The following is a 22,284-nucleotide window of genomic DNA, read 5'->3' on the forward strand; positions in this document are numbered from 1 at the left end:
CTTGCCCTCGATGGGTCTGGTTTTCGCATGCTCTTCCTCGCCCTCTCTTCTGATCCTCCTGCGCGAGCCTTTGTCCTGCGATCAGGGCGGTGCGTAAAGGCGGGGGAGAGAAAGCAAGTGAGAGGGTGAGAGAGAAGGAGGGGTGGGGGGTGTTGCCGGCGCTTCCTCGCCCTTCACTCTGCGCTCGGAAGGTGCTCGGTCAACGAGTTGCGCGTGCTGGACCTCCTTTTCCCAGCGAGGCGGGCGCAACGGGGTGCCTGATTGATGATGCAGGAGCGGAGACAGCGCAATGCAGGCGAGGTGTGAGAGGAAAGGCGACAGAGAAGAGAGAGCTAAGAGCTGGCGGAGCGAGAATCGACAAATGAGATTCAAAGCTCAGTCAGGGCGCGACGCTGATGGCGCTGCTGATATCGAGAGAGCCCAGCTCCAGCAACTGTTAATTATCTCGACCCACTCCGCTGTCGATTCGGCCGTATGGTGAAGATTGTTGCCGCTCAGGCTCAAAAGACAGATTTGCTTGCGTCGCTCTTTCGCTCGCCCAAGGTCGTCGTGATTGGGAAGACAGATAACCAAAGTAGCCAGGGAAGTCAGTCCATAATTATCGTTGGGCACGGACGCACGGGCGCAACTTTATTATTAGTAGTCTCCCATTTGCAGGACGCACTTTCGCCCGCGTCTCTCTCTACACGAGCAAGCGCTCCGTCGGCACGGCGACCAATTGTGTTCCCATCCCAGTCAAGCCATCATCGACATCTTACATTGAATAATAAGAGGTTCGGCTACAATTTTGTTTGTGGCAGCGATAAAGAATCTCCAGTCGTCAGTGGTACCGGCGCCGGAGTTCTGAGTGTGTTTAAAAAGGGGGGAGGGGCCGGGTAGCTTGTTCGCCCTTTGTTTTCCGTGGTGTCTGCACTTTTGAAACGATGCGAATCCGAGATACAGGTTGCTGCTCCCGAGGAATCGCGCAAATTCGAATCGGATGTGATAATCTGGGCAGGCGGGTGGGCGAGAGGGTTTGCTGGCCTTTCGAGTCGACGAAAGGGTTCGTCCCTCCCCGTCCGCGCTTAGACTAAGTGCCGTTTGCCCGCGATGACTGTAAGCCTAGATCTCAATTCTAAGGTCGCGCTGCTCTTGGCTGGGCTTGGCTCAGACACCGTATAGCCTGTGTGACCTTTAGCAATCAGACCCTAGCGTTGAGCGACGATCGGAATTTAGCGCTCCTATCACCGATGCTTCTGAAGTTTATTCTTGACTGATATTGCACAGCGAGAGGAGACAGGGGAAGGGAGAGAATAGGGCAACAGTATTATTTAGTGCACGAATCGGGAGTCGAGCCTCACTGCGCCTTCGTCTTGGCTCGTCAACTTGTATTCGACCTGCTCGTCCGGGGTGAGTGCAGCCCATTTGGCCTGCTTGCTCCTGTTCCTCGCGATATAGTAGGCCTTTGTGAGCCAGCACTGGACAATTGCGAAGGCGGAAATGGCAATTAGGGCGGCGATTCCTTTGCCGTAGAAAGGCTGATCGCCCTGGGTGAAGATTCGTGTGGCAGCGATGCTGCCAATTTGGTAGGACATGTTGTAGAAGCACATCGACACAGCACGATTGCGGACCGAGAGCGAGTTGCGCGACAGCCAGCTGATGACCGTCGGATGGCAATAGGGGAAGGAGGCGATCAGGGAAAGAAGCGCGAACCGAACCCAGGACCAGTACGATTCGAGGGAGCGAGGGATGCAGTAAAGGGCCACGAGGAGCGGCAACGTCCAAATGTTTGCCAACGATGAGACGAAGCTGCGTTCGTTCAAGCGGCGAGCGAGCCAGGACATCCAAAGGCAGTTGACTGCAAAGAGGAACTGCGAGGGAATAGCCAGCAGGTTCGAGTGGAGCGTCGTGAAGCCGAGCTGCTTCAGCGTGAGTGATAGATAGGTCTGAGGGGGCTGGAAGGGAATGTAGATGACAAGGCCGAGAAGGTAGATGGGCCACAGGTCCTTCTCTTTCATCGCTCGCCATAGGCCCTTGAGGTTGACGCCAGTTCGGTTGTTCATGTCGCCCTTTGTCGGGTCGTCTCGAAGGACGCGGTTGACGAGGATCTTTTCTTCTCGCTCTGTGAACCACCCATTCCTTCCACGCAAGAGACCCTTTGTGGAAGTCACGCTCGGCGGCATCCAGAAAAAGGCAAAGATGCCCACAACGCCTGTGATGAGTCCTCTGCGAGAAGAGAGAAGAGGAATATCAGCCAAATGCTCCGCTCCTTTTCCAGGACGAATGAGGAAAGCTTACTCAAAAGCAAAGAGGTATTGCCAGCCTGCGAGCCCATGCAGGCCCCGGAGCTCGATGAAGCCGGCGGCAAGGAGGCTGCCCAGGATCTGGCTGATGCCGAGAACCGTGTAGAACCAGCTCAACCTCGTCGTGAGCTCGTGACTGGTGTAGAAGTAGCTGAGGTACAGGCACATGTCGGGTATGAAGCCGCCTTGAGCCGCGCCGACGAGTGCACGGAGAATGAAGAAAGACGTCTTGGACTTCATAGCTGCCTGGATGGAACATAGGATGGACCAAGTGACTATCTGCACGGGCACCCAAATGTCCGCGCCCACTTTCTTGCTGATGAGGCCCGAAGGAAGCTCCATGAAGAGGAAGCTGGCGAAAAAGATTACCTGTCCATTGTTGAAGTCGTTTTGATTTATGCGGAGGTCTTTGAGGAATTGGTCGGGTAGGGCTCGGTTGATGTTGCGCCTGATGAGATCGAGCGACATGAACATGACCCAGACAAAGCACATGATCTTGATGTCGAGCTTTCGAACTAGCCTCTTCTCCTCTTCGGCGTCCCATTCAAACGAGGGGTCGTACCGGTGCCTGCACTCGTACTGTGCATCTTCGTAGATGGCGCGCCACTTCTCCGTCTCGTCACCAGCAACAGCCGAGACGGAACCAGGCTCCTCCTTTTCACCGTCAGAGAAAGAATCTTGTCGATGGGACATGGTGAGACAGTAGTGGGAGGAGAAAAGTAATTCCCTTCCTCGTCCCTCTCTTGTCTCTTTAAATCTCGGCAGGACAGGTGCGGGAGGCTCTGACCCTTATCAAGTCTGGTAATACTTTGCATTGGCATTTTTTTGAGTGGCTGATCGTTCTTCTAGCGCAGGAACAGCAACCGTCTCACCTTCCTGAGCATCTCTGCTTATCGGGTAAGCAGGAACCGTTCGAGCACGTCAGTCTTTTCGAGGTTTTTTTGGACACTCTCGAGCAATTGACGTGCTTACGGTCCTTCGGCGCGTTATCCAGCCACTCTCCGCTCTGACGACTTTCAGCACAGCACGAAGACTAGAACACCTCTTCAATTTGTACCTCGATTCAGAAACCCTGCTGCCAAGAAAGCAGCTTCTGCTCTCACTTGACTGGGCAAGCCACAACACAAGTGCCCTGGGACTGCAAGAAGCGGCAAGTGTATGTGCGTGGCGGGGTTGTGCTGCGATCGCGACCATGCGCCCGATCTGACGTGCTTTATTTTGGCGAGAGCGAGCGCGCACGCAATTTACGCTACGCTTGTTGCGCACGGATCCATAAATGCCTGGCCAAGAAGAAGAAGAAGACGAAGAGACCACATCCAACCATCCTTGTTCAACAGCATGATGAGGAACCTTTCTCTCGTTGTTCTGGGCTTTACGGCATTGGCCCGAGTGCAGGCCAGCTGGCAATTCCTCTCACGCCCCGATCTCTCGACACCAGTGCTCAATATCACCCAATTGGATGCTGACAAGGTGGCGCCCGGCTACTTGTTCGTGGCACCGTTTGCGGGCGGCAGCGATCACGAGAAGCACAGCCCCCTTCAACCAGGCCCATACATCTATACGTCGCAGGGCGATCTCGTCTGGACCGGTTTCGCGCAGTACTTTTCCATTTGGACCGTGAACCTGCAAAAGACAAAATTCAAGGGCAAAGACGCCCTCTTCGCATTCCAGGGCAAGCACAATGCCGCCCATGGGCACGGGCACGGCCACATCAAGATCCTCGACTCGAGCTACAGAACGGTGGGCGAGGTGCGGGCTGGTCACCACCGGTTGATCGACAAGCACGAGGGCCAGATCCTGGACGATGGCAAGTCCGCCCTCGTCCAGATCTACCAGCCCGTCGCGAGGGACCTGAGTGAGGTGGGCGGAGACGACGATCACCAATGGATCGTCGATGCCCAGTTCCAGGAGATTGACGTCGAGTCCGGCGACGTCCTCTTCGAATGGCACTCGCTCGACCATGTTCCGCCTTCGCACTCCAACATCAGCCTCCAGAGCGGGCAGGCTGGCGACGGCAGCGACTCCTCCGAGGCCTGGGACTACTTTCACATCAACTCAGTCGACAAGGACGCAGACGGTCACTATCTCCTCTCCGCCCGAGACGTCAACTCCGTCTACAAAATTCACGGCCGCACAGGCAAGATCATCTGGAGGCTCGGGGGTCGTAACGAGCACAGCGACTTTCAGGCGCTGGATCAAGAGACATCCTTTAGCTACCAGCACCATGCTAGATTCCAGGGAAGAGACAAGAGAGGTCGAGAGATCATCTCTCTGTACGACAACAGCGCCCACGGGACAGAGACGGACGGTGGTAGTGAAGTGCGAGATGCGCCGACATCGTCCGGCAAGATCCTGGCACTGGACCACAAGGAAAAGACCGTCGAGACGGTACAGGCATTTTATCCGCCCTTTCCGCTCCTTTCCAAGTCGCAGGGCTCGACGCACGTCTTGCCCAGCGGCAATGTCCTTGTCAATTGGGGCTCCGAGGGTGCCGTGACAGAGTACACGAGCGACGGAACGGCCATCTTCCACGCCTTTCTCGACAGCGGCAAGCTGGCGGCGGGTGTGCAAAATTATAGGGCCTTCAAGTCTGAATGGACGGGACGACCGACCGAAGAGGCTGCCGTCGCAGGCCTCCTCTACAGCTCGGCCCCGGGTGGGAAACTGGTGCCTTACTCTGCGTCGAGCTCAAATGCAAAGCTCCTCGTGGCGGCGTCCTGGAACGGTGACACCGAAGTGGCCACCTGGCGCTTCGTGGCTCGGGATGAGCAGCAGAAAATCAAGAAGCTGGGCGAGGGCAAGCGAAAGGGCTTCGAGACGAGATTCCTGATCGATTTCGAGCTCGGCGTGGGCAGTCATGAGCTATCACATGTTCGAGCAGAAGGTCTGGATCGAAAGGGAAGGGTCCTCACAGAGACTCGCTGGGAGAAGATCGAGCATGATCGGGCTGTTCCGCCTGAATTTCGGGCAGGTCTGTCTCCCCTGCCAAGCCAGAAGAAGAACGCCCAACTTGTTTTTCAGCACGTATGAGTTGCTACATCAAGCCCATGGCTCTATAATAAATATGTCCGCTCGATGTAGTGCTGTCCTGTCCACTTTGCATCTGACCTACGTCTGAGCTGATCTCGCCCGCCTTCTGAGGATACACATCAGGGCAGTCCTCTCTCCACCTGTTCGGGGCTCCGCCGAACGACTCCACCGGCCGGGGGGCACGGATTTGTTAATTGAGCCGAAAGGGACTAGCGCATTGCACCCTGCAAGGCTTAACGCCGACACGCGCAAGGTAGACTCACTGAATCTCGAATGATTTGCCGGAACTCCCATCAAGACCTACCAACACGGCCCGCTCGCACGATGCTGGCGGTGCCCGATGACTTTACACTGCGCGCTGTCGTGGGTGGGGTCGCCGTGGGCTCGCTCCTCTGCGCATCGAACCTCTACTTTGGCCTGCAGTCGGCCTGGATCACCATGGCGTCGCTCCAGTCCGCCCTTGTCGGCTACGGCCTCGTTCGTGCGTTGCCCAACGTCCTCAACTTCGCGGGCGTCCCCTTTACGCCCCAGGAGAACGCCGTGCTGCAGGCAACGGCAGTGAGCCTGGGGAGTATGCCACTCACGGCAGGCCTCATCGGCATCGTCCCCGCCTTCAATCTGCTTAGACCGGAGAAGGACGGCGCCAATGTCGAGGCGTTCTCCTTTGGCTGGGTCGGCCTCCTCTTGTGGTGTGCCAGCATGGCTTTGTGAGTGCCCCGCCGCCTCCGACGATCTCTTGCATGGTCAGACAAACGCACAATCAGGTACTGACTTTATATACGATGCAAGCTTTGGCATCTTCTTCGCTTCTCCAATGCGATCGCCAATGATCCTCCGCGAAAAGTTGCGGTTTCCGAGCGGTAGCGCAACAGCACAGCTCATCGCAGTGCTCCATGGCACCACTGTTCGCAAGGAGGGGAAGCAGCTCGATAGCAGCACGCAGCCAGAGGGCCTTGACGACGAGGAGAGGCGGCCGCTCCTTCCTAATCCAACAGACGCGCCCCGGCTGGACTCCGATCGGATTGATGCCGAGAGGGGCATGCCTGCGCTTGTGTACAGCTTTGCAGCATCAGCGACGACCACGGTGCGTGTCTCTTCCTTGCTTTTCCACACAGGAGAGATGTCCGTCTCTTGCAAGGCTGACCTTCAGTTCTGCAGGTCGCCGCCTTCTTTCTCCCAGTCATCTATGCCGTGCCGATCTTCGATCCTCTACTCCCGAGAAGAGATGCGGCCGCCAGGTGGGGTTGGTGGTTCACACCCTCCCTCAGCTACATGTGAGTGGCAAGCTCGAAGACCTGTATGCAAAACACCAGCTGACGATGAACAATGCCGCAGAGGTCAAGGCATCATCATGGGCCCGCAGACAACTACGTCTATGTTCCTGGGCGCCCTCGTCGGCTGGGCGATCCTCTCGCCCCTTGCCCACCACATGGGATGGACAAATGGCGTGCCGATGGATGCTGAAGAAGGTTCCAGAGGTGAGTCTGTTCCACTTCCAGGATTCGTGGCTAGCAAGGAGCCTCGTTGACATCTTTGTCCAGCCTGGATCCTGTGGCCATGCCTCGCCATCATGACGTCCGAGTCAATCGTGGGCCTCCTGACCCTTCTCGCACAGCAGCACTCTGCGAGACAAAGTCCGTCCAGCACCGCCGAGGAGGCCGAAGAGGAGGAGCCTCCTGAGAGGTTGACTCCAACCAGCTGGGCCCTGGGTGGCCTGGTTCTTGCTACAGGTGCCTCCGTGGGCATCCTTGCCGTCCTCTTTGGGGAGCAGCACGTACAATTTTGGGTGCCTCTCGTCGGCGTTGTCTTGGCCGGCATACTGAGCATCCTGGCTGTACGAGCGCTCGGCGCAACTGATCTCAACCCGGTGAATGCGCTCGGAAAGCTCAGCCAGCTGGCCTTTGCTTTTCTTCAGCCGGGTGGCATCCTCGCCAACATGGTAAGCATCTTCTTCCGGGCTGGAATAACGGAACAGAGCTGATCGTTGTGTGCTGAATCTTTGATGAACTATAGATCGGAGGAGCGCTCTCTGAGGCTGGCGCCATGCAAGCCGGAGAGCTCATGCAGGACTACAAGACTGGCCATCTCGTCCACGCTTCGCCCCGGGGCCAATTCCTTGGCCAGATGGCAGGCTCTGCTGCGGGTGTCGTTGTTTCCACAGTCACATACAAGGTGAATTGTCCACCAAAGCTGGTCCCTGCACTGCCAAACTGACACAAAATCAGCTCTATGAACGATCCTATCGCCTGCCTGGTCCCGAGATGCCCGCTCCGGCAGCCCGGCTCTGGCTCAACTTTGCCAGGCTCGTAAACAACGGCGCCCTTCCCAGGCGCTCAGCCGAGGCCATGGCCGTATCTGCCATTCTCTTTGGGCTAAGCACACTGGCAAAGGGCGCTGCTCAATCGCGCATCGAAGCTCGAAAGCGGCTGCGGCCAGGTGCGCAAGGGGTGCACACAAAGCAACAGCTGTGGGAGAGCATCGCGCTCGGGTTCCCTAATGGCATCGCCTTTGCGGTCGGACTGGGCCTTAACACGCCAAATTACAGCTTGGCCAGACTTATCGGTGGTGTTGTGAGCTGGTATGCGCAGCGAAATAGTCGTGCTTCCCCATCCGGTCTACCGCCCGTGGGCCTCCTCGTGCTCAGCGCTGGCTTTGTCCTAGGAGAGGGCTTCGCGAGCATCGCCACGCTCCTTCTGAAAGAAGCTGGGCTCGGACCAATCTCCTGTGCAGGATGCAGGGGTGGCTGTGGGGGTGGTTGCTGATGGTATAGATTGTAGCGATATAGAAGCAGTGTAGACAGAAGCAATGATACCATGACCTGCTTCCCTACTCAGACTTACTGTCCACTCCTCTCTTCTCGCCAAGAAACAGATTGTCGAGGGAGATAGATGGCCCTAAACCTAAATTTACACGTGGCTTGAGCTGCAGCTGTCGGACGTGCATCGCTTTTTGGTCGCGTTGGGTGCCGCTCATCTATCTTTGCTCAGAGGACGGCCTCTTTCTTTACGTCGACGTACGGCACCGGGCAACCCACGTTTCTGACGACGACGACTACAATAACGACGCCGCGGCTCGCCTAGTATTCCGCCAGCGCCCCGACTCCGGACGTAAACGGTAGCGGACGTCGTGGTCGAGTGCCCCTGCCCAGCCCAGCCTCGGATTTGGCTGTCCGAATCTAAAAGGGAAAAAGGGTGAGAAACAAGGATAAAAGAGAGGACGGAGCGCGGTGCCGTCCATACCCTGGCCGAACCGGTGCACGCCTGCTTCTCCGCCCGCGCTCTAGCGCTCGCCCGCGCCTCAGTGGGACCCAGGCAGGAAGGACAGAGCCGCTGGCAAAGGCTCCCTCCTCCTCCTACCCCTCCTCTCAATTCGTGATCTTGCCACGTATTGACCAAATTGACGCTCGTTTAACGGCCCACATCGGGAGCAAAAAGCGAAGGGAGACACGACACAATGTCGTCGCACCAGCACTCCGTTTCTTCTGCCTCGCAAGAGCCCTTCAGGCCAGTAGCATCTCCGTCGCTGCGCTCGGGCGTAGGCTCGCTGGGCCATCGCTCCGGCCAGCGCTTCGCCCTACCTCGGGACCACGACGAAGCAGTCGGTGGAGGCGCAGGCGCAGGCGGGATGGGCGCAGGAGGATACGAGGGAGATGACAAGTCTCTCTTCGGCTTCAATCCCTCGCTCCTGCCCAGGAGGAACCATACCATTGGTGCTGGCTTCTCCTCGTCCTCGGCCTCGTCTTCCCCATCGGCGTCGCAACCCTCTTCGTACGCTGCGCGTTTCGGTGCGGTCCGGCCCAGGCGACTTGCTCAGCATTTCGAAGACGGCCGTGGCACGCCACCACCTCAGAGTCCGAGTCAGAACAGTCTGAGCGCAATCACTGGTGGCAAAGACATCGACGACGACGAGTGGGAGACGATGCTCAAGTCTTCAGACAGTGCTGCGCTGGGCAGTGATGTGCGTATGCTCTGGTCCAGGAACCCAGAGAAGCAGTGGATACTAATACTACTTTCACATGGGCAGGATGCAGAATACGAGGAACAGCTGGCGCCTGCACCGATGACGAGCCACCGTCACACAGGAGGAAACACGTTTCCAACGTGGCACCCATCGGCCTCCTCGCCTCCTTCTTCTTCTTCGATCTTCGAGTCTAGTCACCGCCGTTTCCCATCGCAGCCGACCTCGGCCCAGGCTCGGTCTCCGTTTGCACACGGGGGCCATTCACCTTCTGGTCTGAGCGACTCTGGCCGTCAGATGGGCCATCAGCGGTCCGAGAGTGCTCACATTGGCGGTAGCAGCCTCGAAAGGGGTCCTTTTGCCTCTTCGCCCCTGAAGCAAGGTCCAGATAGCGGCACCAACTCTCTCGTCCGAAGGCATCAATCGCTCAATCACGCCAGCGGCCGCATAGTCGCCAATCGACTCAATTCGCGCTACGCCGATGCTGCTTACGGCTCGAGAGAGGAAGCTATCTCGAGGAATCTCGACCAAGCCTTTGCTCCTCCATCGCTCCAGTTCAATACCAATGCATCCCACTCCGGCTTCTCGTCCATCTCAGCGAACGCAAGTCCCGTCACCCCGGGAAGCTTCTCTGCCTCGGCACCTTGGTCCGAGGCCCGTTCTAGGGAGCATCAGCAACAACCACCACAGCAGCAGCAGCAGCAGCAACAGCAACAAAAACAACAACAACAGCAGCAGCAGCAGCAGCAGCAGCACAATAACAACAACACCTCGCCTGTCCCTTCTCGCTTTTCACACACATTCTCGCCAAGTAATGGAAAGAACTCGCAACAAAGTCCCAGCGGTTTCGCTGCAGCACGACACCTCAACGAGAACAGCACGAGCCTGTCGTCGTCCTTGATGGATGCTCACGCTCGTCTGAGCGCCATGAGCATCAACCCAGCCGCTACCCGAGACGATCTGGGGAGGAGCCCGAGCAGCAGCGTCACACCCACTCCCACGACTGCGCTGCCCAATCGTCCTAGCGAATCTGGCTCCTCGACGCCTCTGAAGATGAAGAGGCTGCCCTCGCTCATCACAAGCAGGGACGAACTGGCGCGCAGCGCGGCGCAGAAGGAAAACCCTCGTGATGCCGTCGAAGGTCCGGTTAGTGCCAGCGCATACATTCCACCCATTGGACACGGTCACTCGAGGAAGACGAGCGCATCGTCGCCCTACGTTCCAAAAGACGTGGGATTTGCACAGTTTGAGAGGGACGAAGAGCGAGCAAAGAGGAGGGAGAAGGAGCTCGAGAAGCTTGCTGGTCCCTTCTCGGCCATGCCCGCGCCATCGGGATGGTCTCAGCGCGACAACATCCTCGGAAGGCAGAATGGCCGTCAGCAGCAAGGCGGACCATCTTCCTTTTCTGCCTTTGGTCTCCCACCCATCCCGTCGAGCGCTGGCGGCAATAGCAGTCTCTCATCGGCTACTGAGCGTCATTGGCCCCCTTCGCAGACCAGCGAAGGTGGTAGCAGTCTCACGGCGCGCAATCTTGCGCTCGCCGACCAGCAGCAGCAACAATACGCCGGCTTCAACCAACAACGAGGCTTCGGTTCCCCGCCAGGCGTTGGAGGACAGGCCAACCTCATGTCTCCTCCGCCAGGTCTAGCGCGTCTAGGTGCAGGCCCCTTGGATGGCTCTTCCTTTGGCCCCGGATCTCCGTCGCAGTTTGCCAGCATGTCACTCCATGGAGCGGGGCCAGTCGATTATGGTCACCTGAACAACAGCCACCACCATCAGCACGATCATCCCCAGCAGGCGCTGCATCTCTTCAACACGGCCAATCCTCCACCACTGTCGTTTGCATCGACACCTCCGCTGCACTTTGCTGGGTTGGCGCCAATGGCCCTTCCTAGCTCACACACGCCTCGGAACAGCTCGCCTCGACCAGATCCACGACAGGACCCGGCCGTATCGCAGCTCATTCAAGCAAAGGGCTACAATCCCACGTCGATCGACCTCAATCCGGCAAACACACGCTTCTTCGTCATCAAATCTTACACCGAGGACGACGTTCAGCGCAGCTTGAAGTACGAAATTTGGGCGAGCACAGAGAAGGGAAATGCAAGGCTGGACAAGGCATTTCGCGAAAGCATCGAAGGCAAGGAGGAATCGCAGCGGGGACGAATCCTCCTTTTTTTCTCCGTCAATGCCAGTGGCCACTTTTGCGGCATGGCTGAGATGCTCACGCCACTTGACTATTCGTCATCGTCCAACATCTGGGCGCAGGAGGGCAAATGGAAGGGCACATTCAAGGTCAAGTGGATCTTTGTCAAGGATGTGCCCAACAATCGCATGAGGCACATCCGGCTCACGAACACGCCAGAGTGCAAGCCCGTGACGCAGAGTCGCGACACGCAGGAGCTCCCGCAGGAGGCCGGCAAGGAGGTCATGAAGATCATGGCAGAGTATACGAGCTCCACCTCACTCCTCCAAGACTGGCTCTTTTACGAGGAGCAGGCCGCAGCTCGTCGTCAACAAGAAGTCGGAGGCTAGAAGAAAGAAAAAAGGAAAGGAGAAGAAGAAAGAGAAAAGTGGGTCAATTATGTAGCATTTCACCGAAAAAAAGTCATACAAACACACTTCACTGTCACCCTGTCGTCTCATCACAATCACCTCTGTCATCATCTTTTACGTGCTTTCATAAATGAGCACCACTTCCCTCATTCCATATAATAATATGTAGTCGACCACCTCTTACTGTCAGATAGGGGACTTGCAATGAAGAAGGAGGTCATACGCTCGTCAAGTTTGAGGGAAGCAAAGCAGAGGCCGGTAAGTGATCGACCAAACAGTCAAGGAATGCTAGAGGAAGAAGTAACAGTTTGTGAAACGACTCAGGCTTTCAACATAGAACCCCGAGCGATAGAGGCTGGGCTGCTTGTGAAAAGGGTGATGTGGGTGCTGATAAGCCCAGGACTCAATGGACATCTTGACGCCGTGTTTCAAGGATCCCTTGGGCCAAGGGTTTCTTCCTCCTTTTAGTCGAAGAACAGCTGACTTATCTTTTCTCCCACCCAACACCAAGCGCTTTAAAGCACTTGCGGTGCCGAAGCGTAGACCTCCAAGAACTATTGCACCTATGGTCAATGCAGCATAAAGGCAAGCACCGATGACCCCAGCTTTTGAGCAGCCGAGCACGTCCTGATGAAATTCTGGCGAGACCCTTCTGCTACGTCGGAAAGATGCTGCAAGTTCAATTCCACAGGAGCAGCAAGGCCCATGCGTGCATTAAAACGAGGCTGCTCTATCTTTTCCGGTCTTGAGTGTCATCAGATGAAAACCACTACTACTACTGCTAGCTTGCCACTATCCAGCGATCATACGTCATGCTCTGCCAAGTACCGCCCTGCATCATCATTTACATCAATGACTGATTGCGCTTAATTAAACTGGAGCTGCATGCACAAACGCGCTCCGAGCGAGCGCCACGGTCGATCATTCGTTTGCTGCACAAGTCTTCACGAGCGTGGACACAGTAGTGTGGCTGGTGTCGTGTCACAGATGAAGCGGAACCGACAGTAGCGTAGCACAGGCCTCGCTTTAGGCCCCCGCAGAGTCGCATGAACGAAACTAAGGTTCGGCGGCGGCGCTTCTCAATCTCATATGCCTAATTTTCAGGTACTAAGATCTGAGGGCCTGTTCGCTTCAAAAGATTACAATCTCTACCTGACTGTGCTCGTCTGCAGAGAGGGCATTGGAAGCTGTTTGTGCTTTGACCCTCGGCAAAGGTTATTGCCTTCGGCAATTGCTTGGAGCATCATAGCCGACGCTCATTTCTCACTGAGATGAGCGCAGAAGCTCGATTCTGACCCCCTTTCATCAATAATTCTATCCGTGAAGACCGTCCACGAAATGAAGCGGCGCAGAAGAACTTGGAAGGCAGCTGCCCTGAAAATGTCAACGCAGCAGGCACGCGCGCATCGGAGCTTTGCCGGGCTTTTGCGAGGACTACCGCTAGCAGGTCGTCCCTCCTCTTTCTCACGCAGGCTATACGGGCAATGAAGGAACGCCCAGGCCTCCCCACAACTTTTCAACAGACGTCTGAGACGGATACTGACCTAGACGTGCATTTGTTTGCCTCGTCTCTCTCTCGTCTACGGAATTGAAGAGCGGGCCGCCGTCTTTCGATGTCCATAAGACCAGCGGTCAGCTCACTTGATCCTTCGGTGCTTCTCAGAACCCACCCTCTTTCCGTCGCATGTCCATCTTCGTCTCCGCCACGTCAATTCTGGACCCCAACTCTGCCCAATCTCATTCCCCTACCTCGGGTGAGTGCGCACTTCGGATTACCGTGGGTTGTGTTCTGGCTCCGTCTGTATGTCGCCTGTGTTGCTGGCCTTTGGGGTTCTACTTGTGCACCTCCGCCCACGAATCTCAGCGGAGAGCGACGGAAGACGGCGCCTGAAGATGTCTTCTCGGTTTTCTTGCTCCGTCTTGGCGGTGTGCCTTAACAAGTGAGGATTACCGTTCATAAGTGTGCAGAGAGCCTCTGTCGTCTTTCGCTTCCTCTGTACCTTTCTCGCACGGGTTTGATTCTTTCCATCTCAGATCCCTCTCCAGATTTGTATGCCCCAGCCCAGCGGAGGTCAGATTCGCAGCGCTCCATGTCCAGGGGCGTCCGTTCCTTTTTTTTCTCTTTCTTTCCTCCTTCTCGTTCCTTGGCCCTCGCGCTGGGCGCCCCCTCTCAACATTATTTCATCATCCGTGGTGACGGCGTTGGCCCCCCTGCAATTTTGTCGGGGTCCCTCATCAAGGTTTACCTTTTTTTTTTTCTCGCTGTTTCTCTTTGCACAGCTGACTCTTGAAATACCCCCCTTCCCCTTCCCTTCTCCTCAGTTCTGTTCCCCAGTTCTCTCCCCTCTACAGAGCCACTTATCTTTGTCTCGGTGTCAACGGCAAAACCTTAAGCCTACTCGCCGCCAGCACGCCATCCTCACCGAATAGACTTCGAAAACGCTTGGCCGTCAACACGGTAAGCACGCATTATGCTCCTCAGTCGACAAACGAGTCAAGTTTTGTCGCCGGACGGGCGTCTTCCTTATCTTCCGGCAATTCGCCCAGGTCCTCACAACAGCATCAAGGCTGTCGATTCGGCCGTCGACGTTGATCGCAACGGCTTGCGACACACCATCAAGCACGACGAAGGAATGCTCCAAGTACGACAAGGAGGCAACGACGGTTGCGAATCGCATGTCTACCTCCATGCAGGGCAGCAACAGCAGCGTCAAAACCACCCTTCGCATCTTGACCAAGTTCAAACTCACATCGAGCAGCACTTTGTGACACCAATGCACCGCCCACCGAATGTCCGTTCACCGCGGCCACCGTCGGGCCCCGCCATTGCGCTCGAGGATCAGTTCCCGTTTCTCAAAGACGGTCGAAAGAGGACGAGGAAGCTCCTTACGCCCGAGCAGACGCGATTTCTTGAGTCAATCTTGGAGAAGGTGCGCATTCAATGAAGAACATCCTTACTTCGGTGGCTGACACATTATGACAGACGGCCTACCCTTCGACGGTGACGCGGAATGCAGTCGCTTCGATCCTCAATGTCTCGCCACGAAAGGTCCAAGTGTGGTTTCAGAACAAACGACAAGGACACCGGAGGCAGACAAATGCATGCAACGGACAGAAGAGCTTCAGAGATCCATCGGACCGCGTCGATGGCATCCTTCAACGAGGCCCAAGGAGCATCGATGATCATTCCACATGCCATGATGCCGCGCTGACGGCTTCCTCTCTGCCTGGACTCAATAAGTCGGGAGTAGCACCTCAAAGTCAACGTATGACGCATACATTCTGGGATGATCGCTTCTCTGATCAAGGTCGTCATCGTCAACAGCAACAGTACATGGCCAGTCAATCCATGAAATTCGACTCGGTAGACCACTCGCGGCGTCTCTACGGCGTCGAATCGTCACCGCCCTCTCACACTATTAGCCGAACTCGATTCGACGTTTCGTCGGCCTCGTCGTCTTCGAGCTCTTCCCCGCCTTCTCCGTCGGTGCGTCCAACGAGTCTCGTTGACTTGCGTCGAAGCGTGCCACACAGCGATGCTGGTTCCGACGACTCGCTGCTGCTCCCTTTTACTCCACCTGTGCATGCTCACAGGATTGGAATGTCGCGACCGATGAGGATGGTGCATCAAAGCCCGGCAGCAGTGCATCACAGCAATGTTGCCCGACAGCAACACTACCCGCTGCAACAGCATGCTCACCCAATGACATCGCCTTCGTCTCCATCAAAAAGTCTTGCGCGTCCGACACCATATCCTCATCGATCGCTTGGGCAAGTACCCTCTGGTCATCACTTTTCTGTTCGCCCCGACGGCGCACGCCGAGTACACAGGGATGACGTTATTGCCGAGCACAATCTGTCGAGGAGGACAAACTCCGAATCCCCTTCATATGGACACAGCCGCAAAGGCCATGAGAGCACGCGTACAAACATGTCACCTATCGACCATCCGTCCAGGGCGCCCGTCGAGCGCATAAATAACGTTCTGGTAGGCGACGAAGGCCAGGTTACGCAACGTCGTGGTCAGCCGAACAGACAACTTCGGGACAGGACTCACGAAGCTTGTGAATACAAGTACCAAGTCGAGCATGATAAAGAGCCGAGCTTCGCCCGACAAGAACAGCTGCCGGCCACGACATTAGAGGCAAACATTTTGCCTCCCATCTTGGACTCGAGGCTGGCGTCTCGGGCACCTTCTCCCTCGACCGTGTTCAAGACAGGACAGATAAGCGCCAGCACAATCACAACGACACAGAACAGCTCGCCATCGAAGTCTCCCTTGACTTTGCCCAGCGTCGCCGAGCTTCTCGCTTTGAGGTAGCGAGATAATCCCCTCCATCAGCCCCGCACTTGTTCCCATTGTAGAGATATCAGTATTCATAGAAACAGCAGTGTAGCGTCCCGTCACAGATAAGTCGAAGTCTTGCACGAACCATCTAATCATGCCCCCTTTAGACCACATACACTCATCTCTCGATATGTCGATCCATTTCCTTTCTTGTGATTACTGCTAAAGTCGCCGCAGCTGGTCCTGTGCGCAATCACATCTATCTCTCACTAGATTCCTGCACACAAACATTGCACTTCGTCCATGTCCTGATACACATGAGAGATCCGCACCCGTGCCGTCGCGGTCCCGAAAGCAACTACCTTTCCCCTTCTACAGCTCTGAGTGATCAACTCCCTTTGTGATCTTCTTTGCGGCCTCTGCCGACTTTTCGCTCATCTCCCTCTTGGCAAACGCCGCCAGGATGTTTGCCCTTCGCTTGATGTCGTCAAACTTGGCGCTGGCCAGTGCGCTCGTTCCATCGACGTGCTTCTTGATGATGTTCGCCAGTCGCTTCGTCTCCTCTTCGATGTAGCTCGGCTTGGCAATCGCCTTGTCCATCACTTTGAGGTAGTACTTGGCCGCGGCGTTCTTGGCCTCCGTGGCATTGGCAGAGGTGCTGTACTTTGCGACGAAGGACTTGGCCTCCTCGAGGATCGAAGCGCGGTCCTCGTCCTTTCCACCGCTGCTGGTTGGCGAGGCAACGAAGAAGCGCGAGGCGAGCGTGTCCAGGAGAGGCAGGCGCCAGGCCAGGTCCGTCAGGCCTCCACCAGGGGCGCGGTGGGTGTAGCACTGCTCGTTGAGGTATTGCACCAGGTCCTCTTCCGCCCGGCTTTGCTGGTACGGCACGGGCTTCTTGTCCTTGGAGCCCTTGGGGAACATCTTAAAGGCGCTCACAATGTCAGCGTTGCAGAACACTCCATACGAGCAAGGAGCTTGAAAGGCAGGCGAACTCACCATCAAGGTAGGGAATCCTGAGACGCCGTAACGCTGCGCAATGTCGCGGTTTGCCGCATCGTCTGCGTCCATCTGCGCCACGATGCAATTCTTTTCGTTTTCAAACGCAGAAGCGACCTTGTCGTAGACGGGTGCCAAGTTCTTGCAGTGGCCACACCAGGGCGCATAGAACTCCACGAAGACGTCGTTGGCCTCATCGAGAACGATTTCGTCAAAATTGTCCTTTGTCAGCTGCTTGGCTGCCGGGGGCGGTGGGGCTCGAATGTTGGACTTGACATTGGACATCTCCGTCACGTAGCTGGACAGTGCCTTAAGGTCTCGGATGCCACTGTATACCTCGCCCTCCTTGCTGTGAGCAGGGAACCATTTGAGCGTAGGAAAGCCCTGGACGCCGTGAGCCTTGCCAAGCGCGCGATTGTTGTCGGCATCGACTTTAGCGATGATGACCTTGTCCTTTTTACTAGCAAAAGCATCGGCGAGCTCCTCATATGTTGGGGCGAGCTTCTTGCAGTGCCCGCACCATGGCGCGAAGAATTCGACGAGGGCGCCCTGTCCCTTGCCAATGGCCGCGTCGAAGGCCTTGGTCGTTGTCAGATCGACCACATTGGACTTCTTGCCGTCGACCAGGCACGATGTACTCAGCAGCACAGCAGCCGAGACAGTCACCAGCGTCGAGATCGATAGCCTCATCGTTGTTAAGCCTGCGCTTCTTTTTACTTTAGTTGGTTGTTGGAAAGACACGGCCAGTTGGCTCTTCTCTCTGGTGGAGGGAGGCGGTCTTTTTTGCACGTGGCCGATTCATCCGATCTTCTCCTTCTTGCTAGTCGAGAATATCTCTTCCTCAGTCTCGTTCAAACCACTAACGACCAACGTAAACAGCAATGGCTTCGCAGCAGCCATCGAGCTCCGTCCCTGCGTCGCCGCCCAAGGTGTCGAGCGAGGACATCATTAGCCAGAAGGTGAGTGTAAGCTGGACTCGGAAGCGGACATGTCCATGCATGTACTCACCAAACTTCCCGCTCCACAGACGGACCTGTGCATCAGTAATGCCATCGTCAAGACGGGCATCGGCTTCGGCACGGGTGTCGTGCTGAGCGTGTTGCTGTTCCGACGTGAGTGTTGTTGCTTCTCGCCTCGCCAAGATGGAAATGCTGAAGTCGCTGGCCCCTTTTGCAGGACGAGCATTCCCCGTCTGGCTCGGCACGGGCTTCGGCCTTGGCTCCGGCTGGACCGACTGCGAGCGGTCCTTCAACCCCGTCGCAGTCCCCGGTGTGCGCATTCTTCCCTCTGCAGCAGCGGCGACGGCGAACCCTTCGACGATGGAGCGATTGAGCGCGCGTACTGCCGAGGTCTTTGACAAGACAAAGGACAAGACGCAAGAGCTGGCAGGAAAGGGCAAGCAGAAGGCGCAAGAGGTTGAGAGCAAGGTTGAGGAGAAGGTGCGCAGGGTCTGAGCGAACCGCGTTGCTACATTGAAAAGGTGGCAAATGCAGAGAGCACCTCTCTCTGTCCCTTCTGCAAAGCTGCAATATCAAATGGATCAGCCGGTTCGGAGGGAGCGGTGGCACCGTAATGCATTTGCGTAGAATATTTAGTGACTGAGACGGAACACTCCTTCTCCTCAGGTCTCGAGTGATTTCAAGATTCGATCAGCTGTCGAGGCGCACGAGACTCCAGACAATGATTGCCTTGCCTGTCGATTGACAGGTACTGCCACTCTTTCGGCGCTTGGCGCGTACTCCTTTCGTGAAGCGTATCTCGCCGGTGCCTTTGCCTCAAGAGCTCCAAGAAGCGCTTCATTGAGAGCAAGAGGTTTCTTGCTGGTTCTCTTCGGTGCGACATGTTTTGCTGGAGGAGCATACCGTCTTGTGAATTGATTACAAGTACAAACAATCGCTGTGACCGTTTCACAACGTCTTCCACAGGCAGACGCGGCCATCTTTGCCGCCGCTCACGAGGAGACCAGCATCGTAACGGTGTGAGCTCTCTTGATCTTCGTCGTCGTCTGAGTCATCCTGTTGCCCACGATGGAAGATGCGAAGGTCTTTCCTAGCCTCAAGGAACGCCAGCACCTGCACTGTGTCTTTATGGTATCGCAGCGTGTCCTTCAGCTCGAGCGCAGCGTCGTAGAGCCGTATTCGCCCGTCCCATCCTCCTACAGCCACCAGACAGCCATCTTGCCGCACAACAACGCTGGCGTGGCCGGAAGACTTGCATTTGATGACGGTACTCCGACCGTCTACGAGCTCGTAGCGCACTAATCGGTCGTCTGCGCCGACCGAGACAGCAAATGTATGATCGGCCGAAACGGCAAGAGCGAGAACTTATCTCAGAGTAGCATGAGCAAGACAAATACCCGCAGCGCCCAGGACTGTTGCTCACCAGACTCGATGTGCTTGCGCTCGGACCAAAGAAGGTCCCAGCTCCACTCCTTTTCCTCTGCCTTTTCATCGATGGCCCATGACTTCACATAGCCATCCTCATACCCAGCCACAAGCCTCAGCTTGTCCTTTGTCCGGTGCAAAGACATGGACATGACAATGCCTGGAGCCAAGAGAGCCGTGGTGAGAGGTCAGCGCGCGCTTTCTGCTCCCCTCAGCAGCCCTGTTGACCCACCCTTTCGATGGCCCAATGCGCTACGCTCGGACTCGATGTCGGCTTTGCCCAAGGCCCGAACGACTCTCTGCTTGCTTGGGAGGCTGTACAGATCAACCTGTCATTTTTTTCCGCCGGTTCAGTAGACGCAAAGTGGGGAAGCTAATATCGAGGCCGCTGTGATGCTCACAAAGGCGGAATCGACTGTATGCGGCACAGCCACGAGGTAGCCCCCGTTCCTTCCATCACGCGCTGGTACGCAGGCAAACGGACAGAAGTTGAGCGCATTGATGTCCAGACTGTCGAGGAGCATGGGGACGGGCAGGTCTGACTGGATCCGAGAGGGTAGGACGGCGGCGCCGGATGGTGCTAACGATGGGGAAGGGAGGAGCGATGCCAGGAGCTTGTTGTCGCGACCTTGGCTATATGGACAATACTTTGATCAGCACAGTAAAGAGATTTGAGTATAGAGAGGAGATAATCGCTCACCTGATCACACAGGCGCTCTTGCCCTGCTGACCCTGGACGACATCAATGCCCAAGATGGACTTGGTGTGTGGGCTCCAGAAGCATCGCGGACGATAGTCTTCTAGCGACGTCAGCGAGACGCGCCCGGACGCGTCGCCTGCCAGGACAAAGGCGCCCTCATCCTGCGTCTTAATAGCTCGAAGCGAATGGATAGAATCGGGAGAATGGTGCCGCAGGATCCAGGTCGGCTGCGACTGCATCCGATCGGTGTTGGTATGGCAGCAGTAGTAGCAGCAATAGGGAGAGGAAGACGTTCTAATTTTTTTCTACTCCCTCTTAGGTCTTGTTACTTTCTGTGTGGAGGCGTCTCCACTCCACCCAGTCGCACACCTTGTCTGGGTGCAGGTTGGACAGTGAGCGCAGGGACCCGCAAGAACGCTGTTCTTGACCACCACTGCGATTTTTCTCAACAATGTCTTCCATCACAAAGGTTCCCACGGTCCGATTGGGCAACTCTGGCCTGCAGATCTCCAAGATCATCCTGGGCATGATGAGCTACGGCTCTTCCAAGTGGCAGCCCTGGGTTCTCGACGGCGACGACGCCTGCCGGCAGCACGTCAAGGCCTGTCTTGACCGTGGCATCTTCACTTTTGACACAGCCGACGTCTACTCTAACGGCCAGAGCGAAGAGATTCTCGGGAGGGTTCTCAAAGACCTCAAGGTCAAGCGAGAAGATGTCGTCATCTTGACCAAGTGCTACTTTCCCGTGCAAGAGAATCCCTCGGACCCGATTGGCCCGCCCAAGAAGCCAAACCAGGGTGGCCTCAATCGCAAACACATCTTTGACGCGATCAAGGCTTCGCTAAAGCGGCTCTACATGGACTATGTCGACGTGCTCCAATGCCATCGCTTTGACAAAAACACACCGATCGAGGAGACGATGCACGCCCTCCACGATGTCGTCCAGGCTGGCTACGCCCGGTCAGTCGTTCTGAGATGGGATAGCGGATGGTCTTCTGAGGAACTGACATGCGATATGCTGTTTGCAGCTACATCGGCATGAGCTCATGCTACGCTTATCAGTTTGCTATGATGCAGAACTATGCCATCAACAACCGTCTCACGCCCTTCATCTCGATGCAGAATTTCTACAATGCTGTGTGAGTTCTTTGCGTGGGCGTTGTCACCATTGATGAGTCGGCCACAATTGACTGGTTTCTCTGCAAAGCTACCGTGAAGAGGAACGCGAGATGCTTCCTTTGCTCCAGGAGCTCGGTGTGGGCTGCATGTGAGTTCAGGCACAGCGGCGGTACGAGCTTGCCAAGCTGAATTCGCTCTCCTACTCTCTAGCCCGTGGTCGCCCCTCGGACGCGGTTACTTGGCCCGTCCCGTTACTGACAAGTCCACGAGCCGTGCTCAGAGCGACAAGGTAAGTGTACAACTTGCCATGGGATGATGAGAGCTTGCTAATCGTCTCTGTACTACCTCCGCAGCACCTCTCTGGCATGGTCGGCGGTGAAGCAAGCGCCTCGATTGCCATCAACGAGGCCGTGCACAAGCTGGCGCAGAAGAAGGGCGTCTCGATGGCGCAGATCTCACTGGCCTGGCTGCTTCACAAGCCCAATGTGAATCCCATCGTGGGCAGCACCAAGCTCGAGAACATCGAGGACCTCGTTGCCGCCATCGACGTCAAGCTCAGCGATGAGGAGCTGAAGCAGATCGAGGAGCCTTATGTGCCTCGTGCCATTAGCGGTCACACTTGAGTTGCCTGCTGCTTGCTTTTCCCTCTTGTGACTGTTCCGGTCGACTCTTTCGATTTGCGCATTCCCAAGCGATACCTTGAAAATATCAAAGGATCGTGCTACAATTGTCAATGTCAACTCTTGTCTCTTCTGATCTTTTCTCTGTGAACGAGCGCCGAGTGGAGAGGTACGTGCACACAAATGTCAACACTTGCTCTCTTGGCTTGTCATTCACATTCACGCGCGCCTCCCTGACCGAATTCCACGCCCGAGCGCGTCGCCTGGGGTGGTTCTGTTTCCTGCCTGCTAAGGGACGAAATGAGAGAGATAAAGATAATTTTTTCTTGACATGACACGCAGATCTGAATCA

General features: G+C 56.2%; 9 protein-coding genes across 9 annotated transcripts; 6 read left to right on the forward strand and 3 right to left on the reverse strand.

Moving 5' to 3' along the window:
• Positions 1 to 1,310: 1,310 nt before the first annotated feature.
• On the reverse strand, positions 1,311 to 2,975 carry FA10DRAFT_274063 (MFS general substrate transporter; the record flags this gene model as incomplete). The annotated part of the gene is made up of 3 exons (XM_025523198.1): positions 1,311 to 2,205; positions 2,278 to 2,869; positions 2,906 to 2,975. 3 exons carry the CDS (start codon positions 2,973 to 2,975, stop codon positions 1,311 to 1,313), a joined length of 1,557 nt encoding a protein of 518 aa, XP_025380990.1.
• A 572-nt stretch (positions 2,976 to 3,547) lies between these two features.
• On the forward strand, positions 3,548 to 5,525 carry FA10DRAFT_31581 (hypothetical protein). Its single transcript, XM_025525432.1, has one exon. The coding sequence runs from the start codon at positions 3,621 to 3,623 to the stop codon at positions 5,310 to 5,312; it is 1,692 nt and encodes a 563-aa protein (XP_025380991.1). The 5' UTR covers positions 3,548 to 3,620; the 3' UTR covers positions 5,313 to 5,525.
• Positions 5,526 to 5,583: 58 nt separating this feature from the next.
• On the forward strand, positions 5,584 to 8,142 carry FA10DRAFT_264389 (OPT superfamily oligopeptide transporter). Its single transcript, XM_025520629.1, has 7 exons — positions 5,584 to 6,019; positions 6,102 to 6,396; positions 6,471 to 6,586; positions 6,648 to 6,790; positions 6,854 to 7,251; positions 7,326 to 7,484; positions 7,538 to 8,142. Exons 1-7 carry the CDS (start codon positions 5,637 to 5,639, stop codon positions 8,072 to 8,074), a joined length of 2,031 nt encoding a protein of 676 aa, XP_025380992.1. The 5' UTR covers positions 5,584 to 5,636; the 3' UTR covers positions 8,075 to 8,142.
• A 3,008-nt stretch (positions 8,143 to 11,150) lies between these two features.
• FA10DRAFT_226598 (YTH-domain-containing protein) lies at positions 11,151 to 11,804 on the forward strand (the record flags this gene model as incomplete). The annotated part of the gene is made up of 1 exon (XM_025518694.1): positions 11,151 to 11,804. One exon carries the CDS (start codon positions 11,151 to 11,153, stop codon positions 11,802 to 11,804), a length of 654 nt encoding a protein of 217 aa, XP_025380993.1.
• Positions 11,805 to 14,296: 2,492 nt separating this feature from the next.
• Positions 14,297 to 16,146, forward strand: FA10DRAFT_283420 (hypothetical protein; the record flags this gene model as incomplete). Its single annotated transcript, XM_025523837.1, has 3 exons — positions 14,297 to 14,755; positions 14,809 to 15,312; positions 15,901 to 16,146. 3 exons carry the CDS (start codon positions 14,297 to 14,299, stop codon positions 16,144 to 16,146), a joined length of 1,209 nt encoding a protein of 402 aa, XP_025380994.1.
• Positions 16,147 to 16,225: 79 nt separating this feature from the next.
• On the reverse strand, positions 16,226 to 18,028 carry FA10DRAFT_274065 (disulfide isomerase). The gene is made up of 2 exons (XM_025523199.1): positions 17,110 to 18,028; positions 16,226 to 17,034 (listed from the first exon to the last, which is right to left on the reverse strand). Exons 1-2 carry the CDS (start codon positions 17,797 to 17,799, stop codon positions 16,486 to 16,488), a joined length of 1,239 nt encoding a protein of 412 aa, XP_025380995.1. The 5' UTR covers positions 17,800 to 18,028; the 3' UTR covers positions 16,226 to 16,485.
• FA10DRAFT_31671 (hypothetical protein) lies at positions 17,930 to 19,243 on the forward strand. Its single transcript, XM_025525433.1, has 4 exons — positions 17,930 to 18,068; positions 18,170 to 18,221; positions 18,286 to 18,548; positions 18,735 to 19,243. Exons 1-4 carry the CDS (start codon positions 17,991 to 17,993, stop codon positions 18,984 to 18,986), a joined length of 645 nt encoding a protein of 214 aa, XP_025380996.1. The 5' UTR covers positions 17,930 to 17,990; the 3' UTR covers positions 18,987 to 19,243.
• Positions 18,757 to 20,443, reverse strand: FA10DRAFT_264396 (WD40 repeat-like protein). The gene is made up of 5 exons (XM_025520630.1): positions 20,194 to 20,443; positions 19,895 to 20,126; positions 19,726 to 19,822; positions 19,492 to 19,653; positions 18,757 to 19,432 (listed from the first exon to the last, which is right to left on the reverse strand). The coding sequence occupies exons 1-5, from the start codon at positions 20,430 to 20,432 to the stop codon at positions 19,017 to 19,019; spliced, it is 1,146 nt and encodes a 381-aa protein (XP_025380997.1). The 5' UTR covers positions 20,433 to 20,443; the 3' UTR covers positions 18,757 to 19,016.
• On the forward strand, positions 20,197 to 22,060 carry FA10DRAFT_264399 (Aldo/keto reductase). The gene is made up of 6 exons (XM_025520631.1): positions 20,197 to 20,441; positions 20,513 to 21,153; positions 21,222 to 21,332; positions 21,401 to 21,460; positions 21,523 to 21,601; positions 21,666 to 22,060. Exons 2-6 carry the CDS (start codon positions 20,645 to 20,647, stop codon positions 21,933 to 21,935), a joined length of 1,029 nt encoding a protein of 342 aa, XP_025380998.1. The 5' UTR covers positions 20,197 to 20,441; positions 20,513 to 20,644; the 3' UTR covers positions 21,936 to 22,060.
• The last annotated feature ends 224 nt before the right edge of the window (positions 22,061 to 22,284 follow it).

Source organism: Acaromyces ingoldii, assembly GCF_003144295.1.
Source record: "Acaromyces ingoldii strain MCA 4198 unplaced genomic scaffold FA10scaffold_1, whole genome shotgun sequence".
Taxonomy (NCBI): Eukaryota; Fungi; Basidiomycota; class Exobasidiomycetes; order Exobasidiales; family Cryptobasidiaceae; genus Acaromyces; species Acaromyces ingoldii.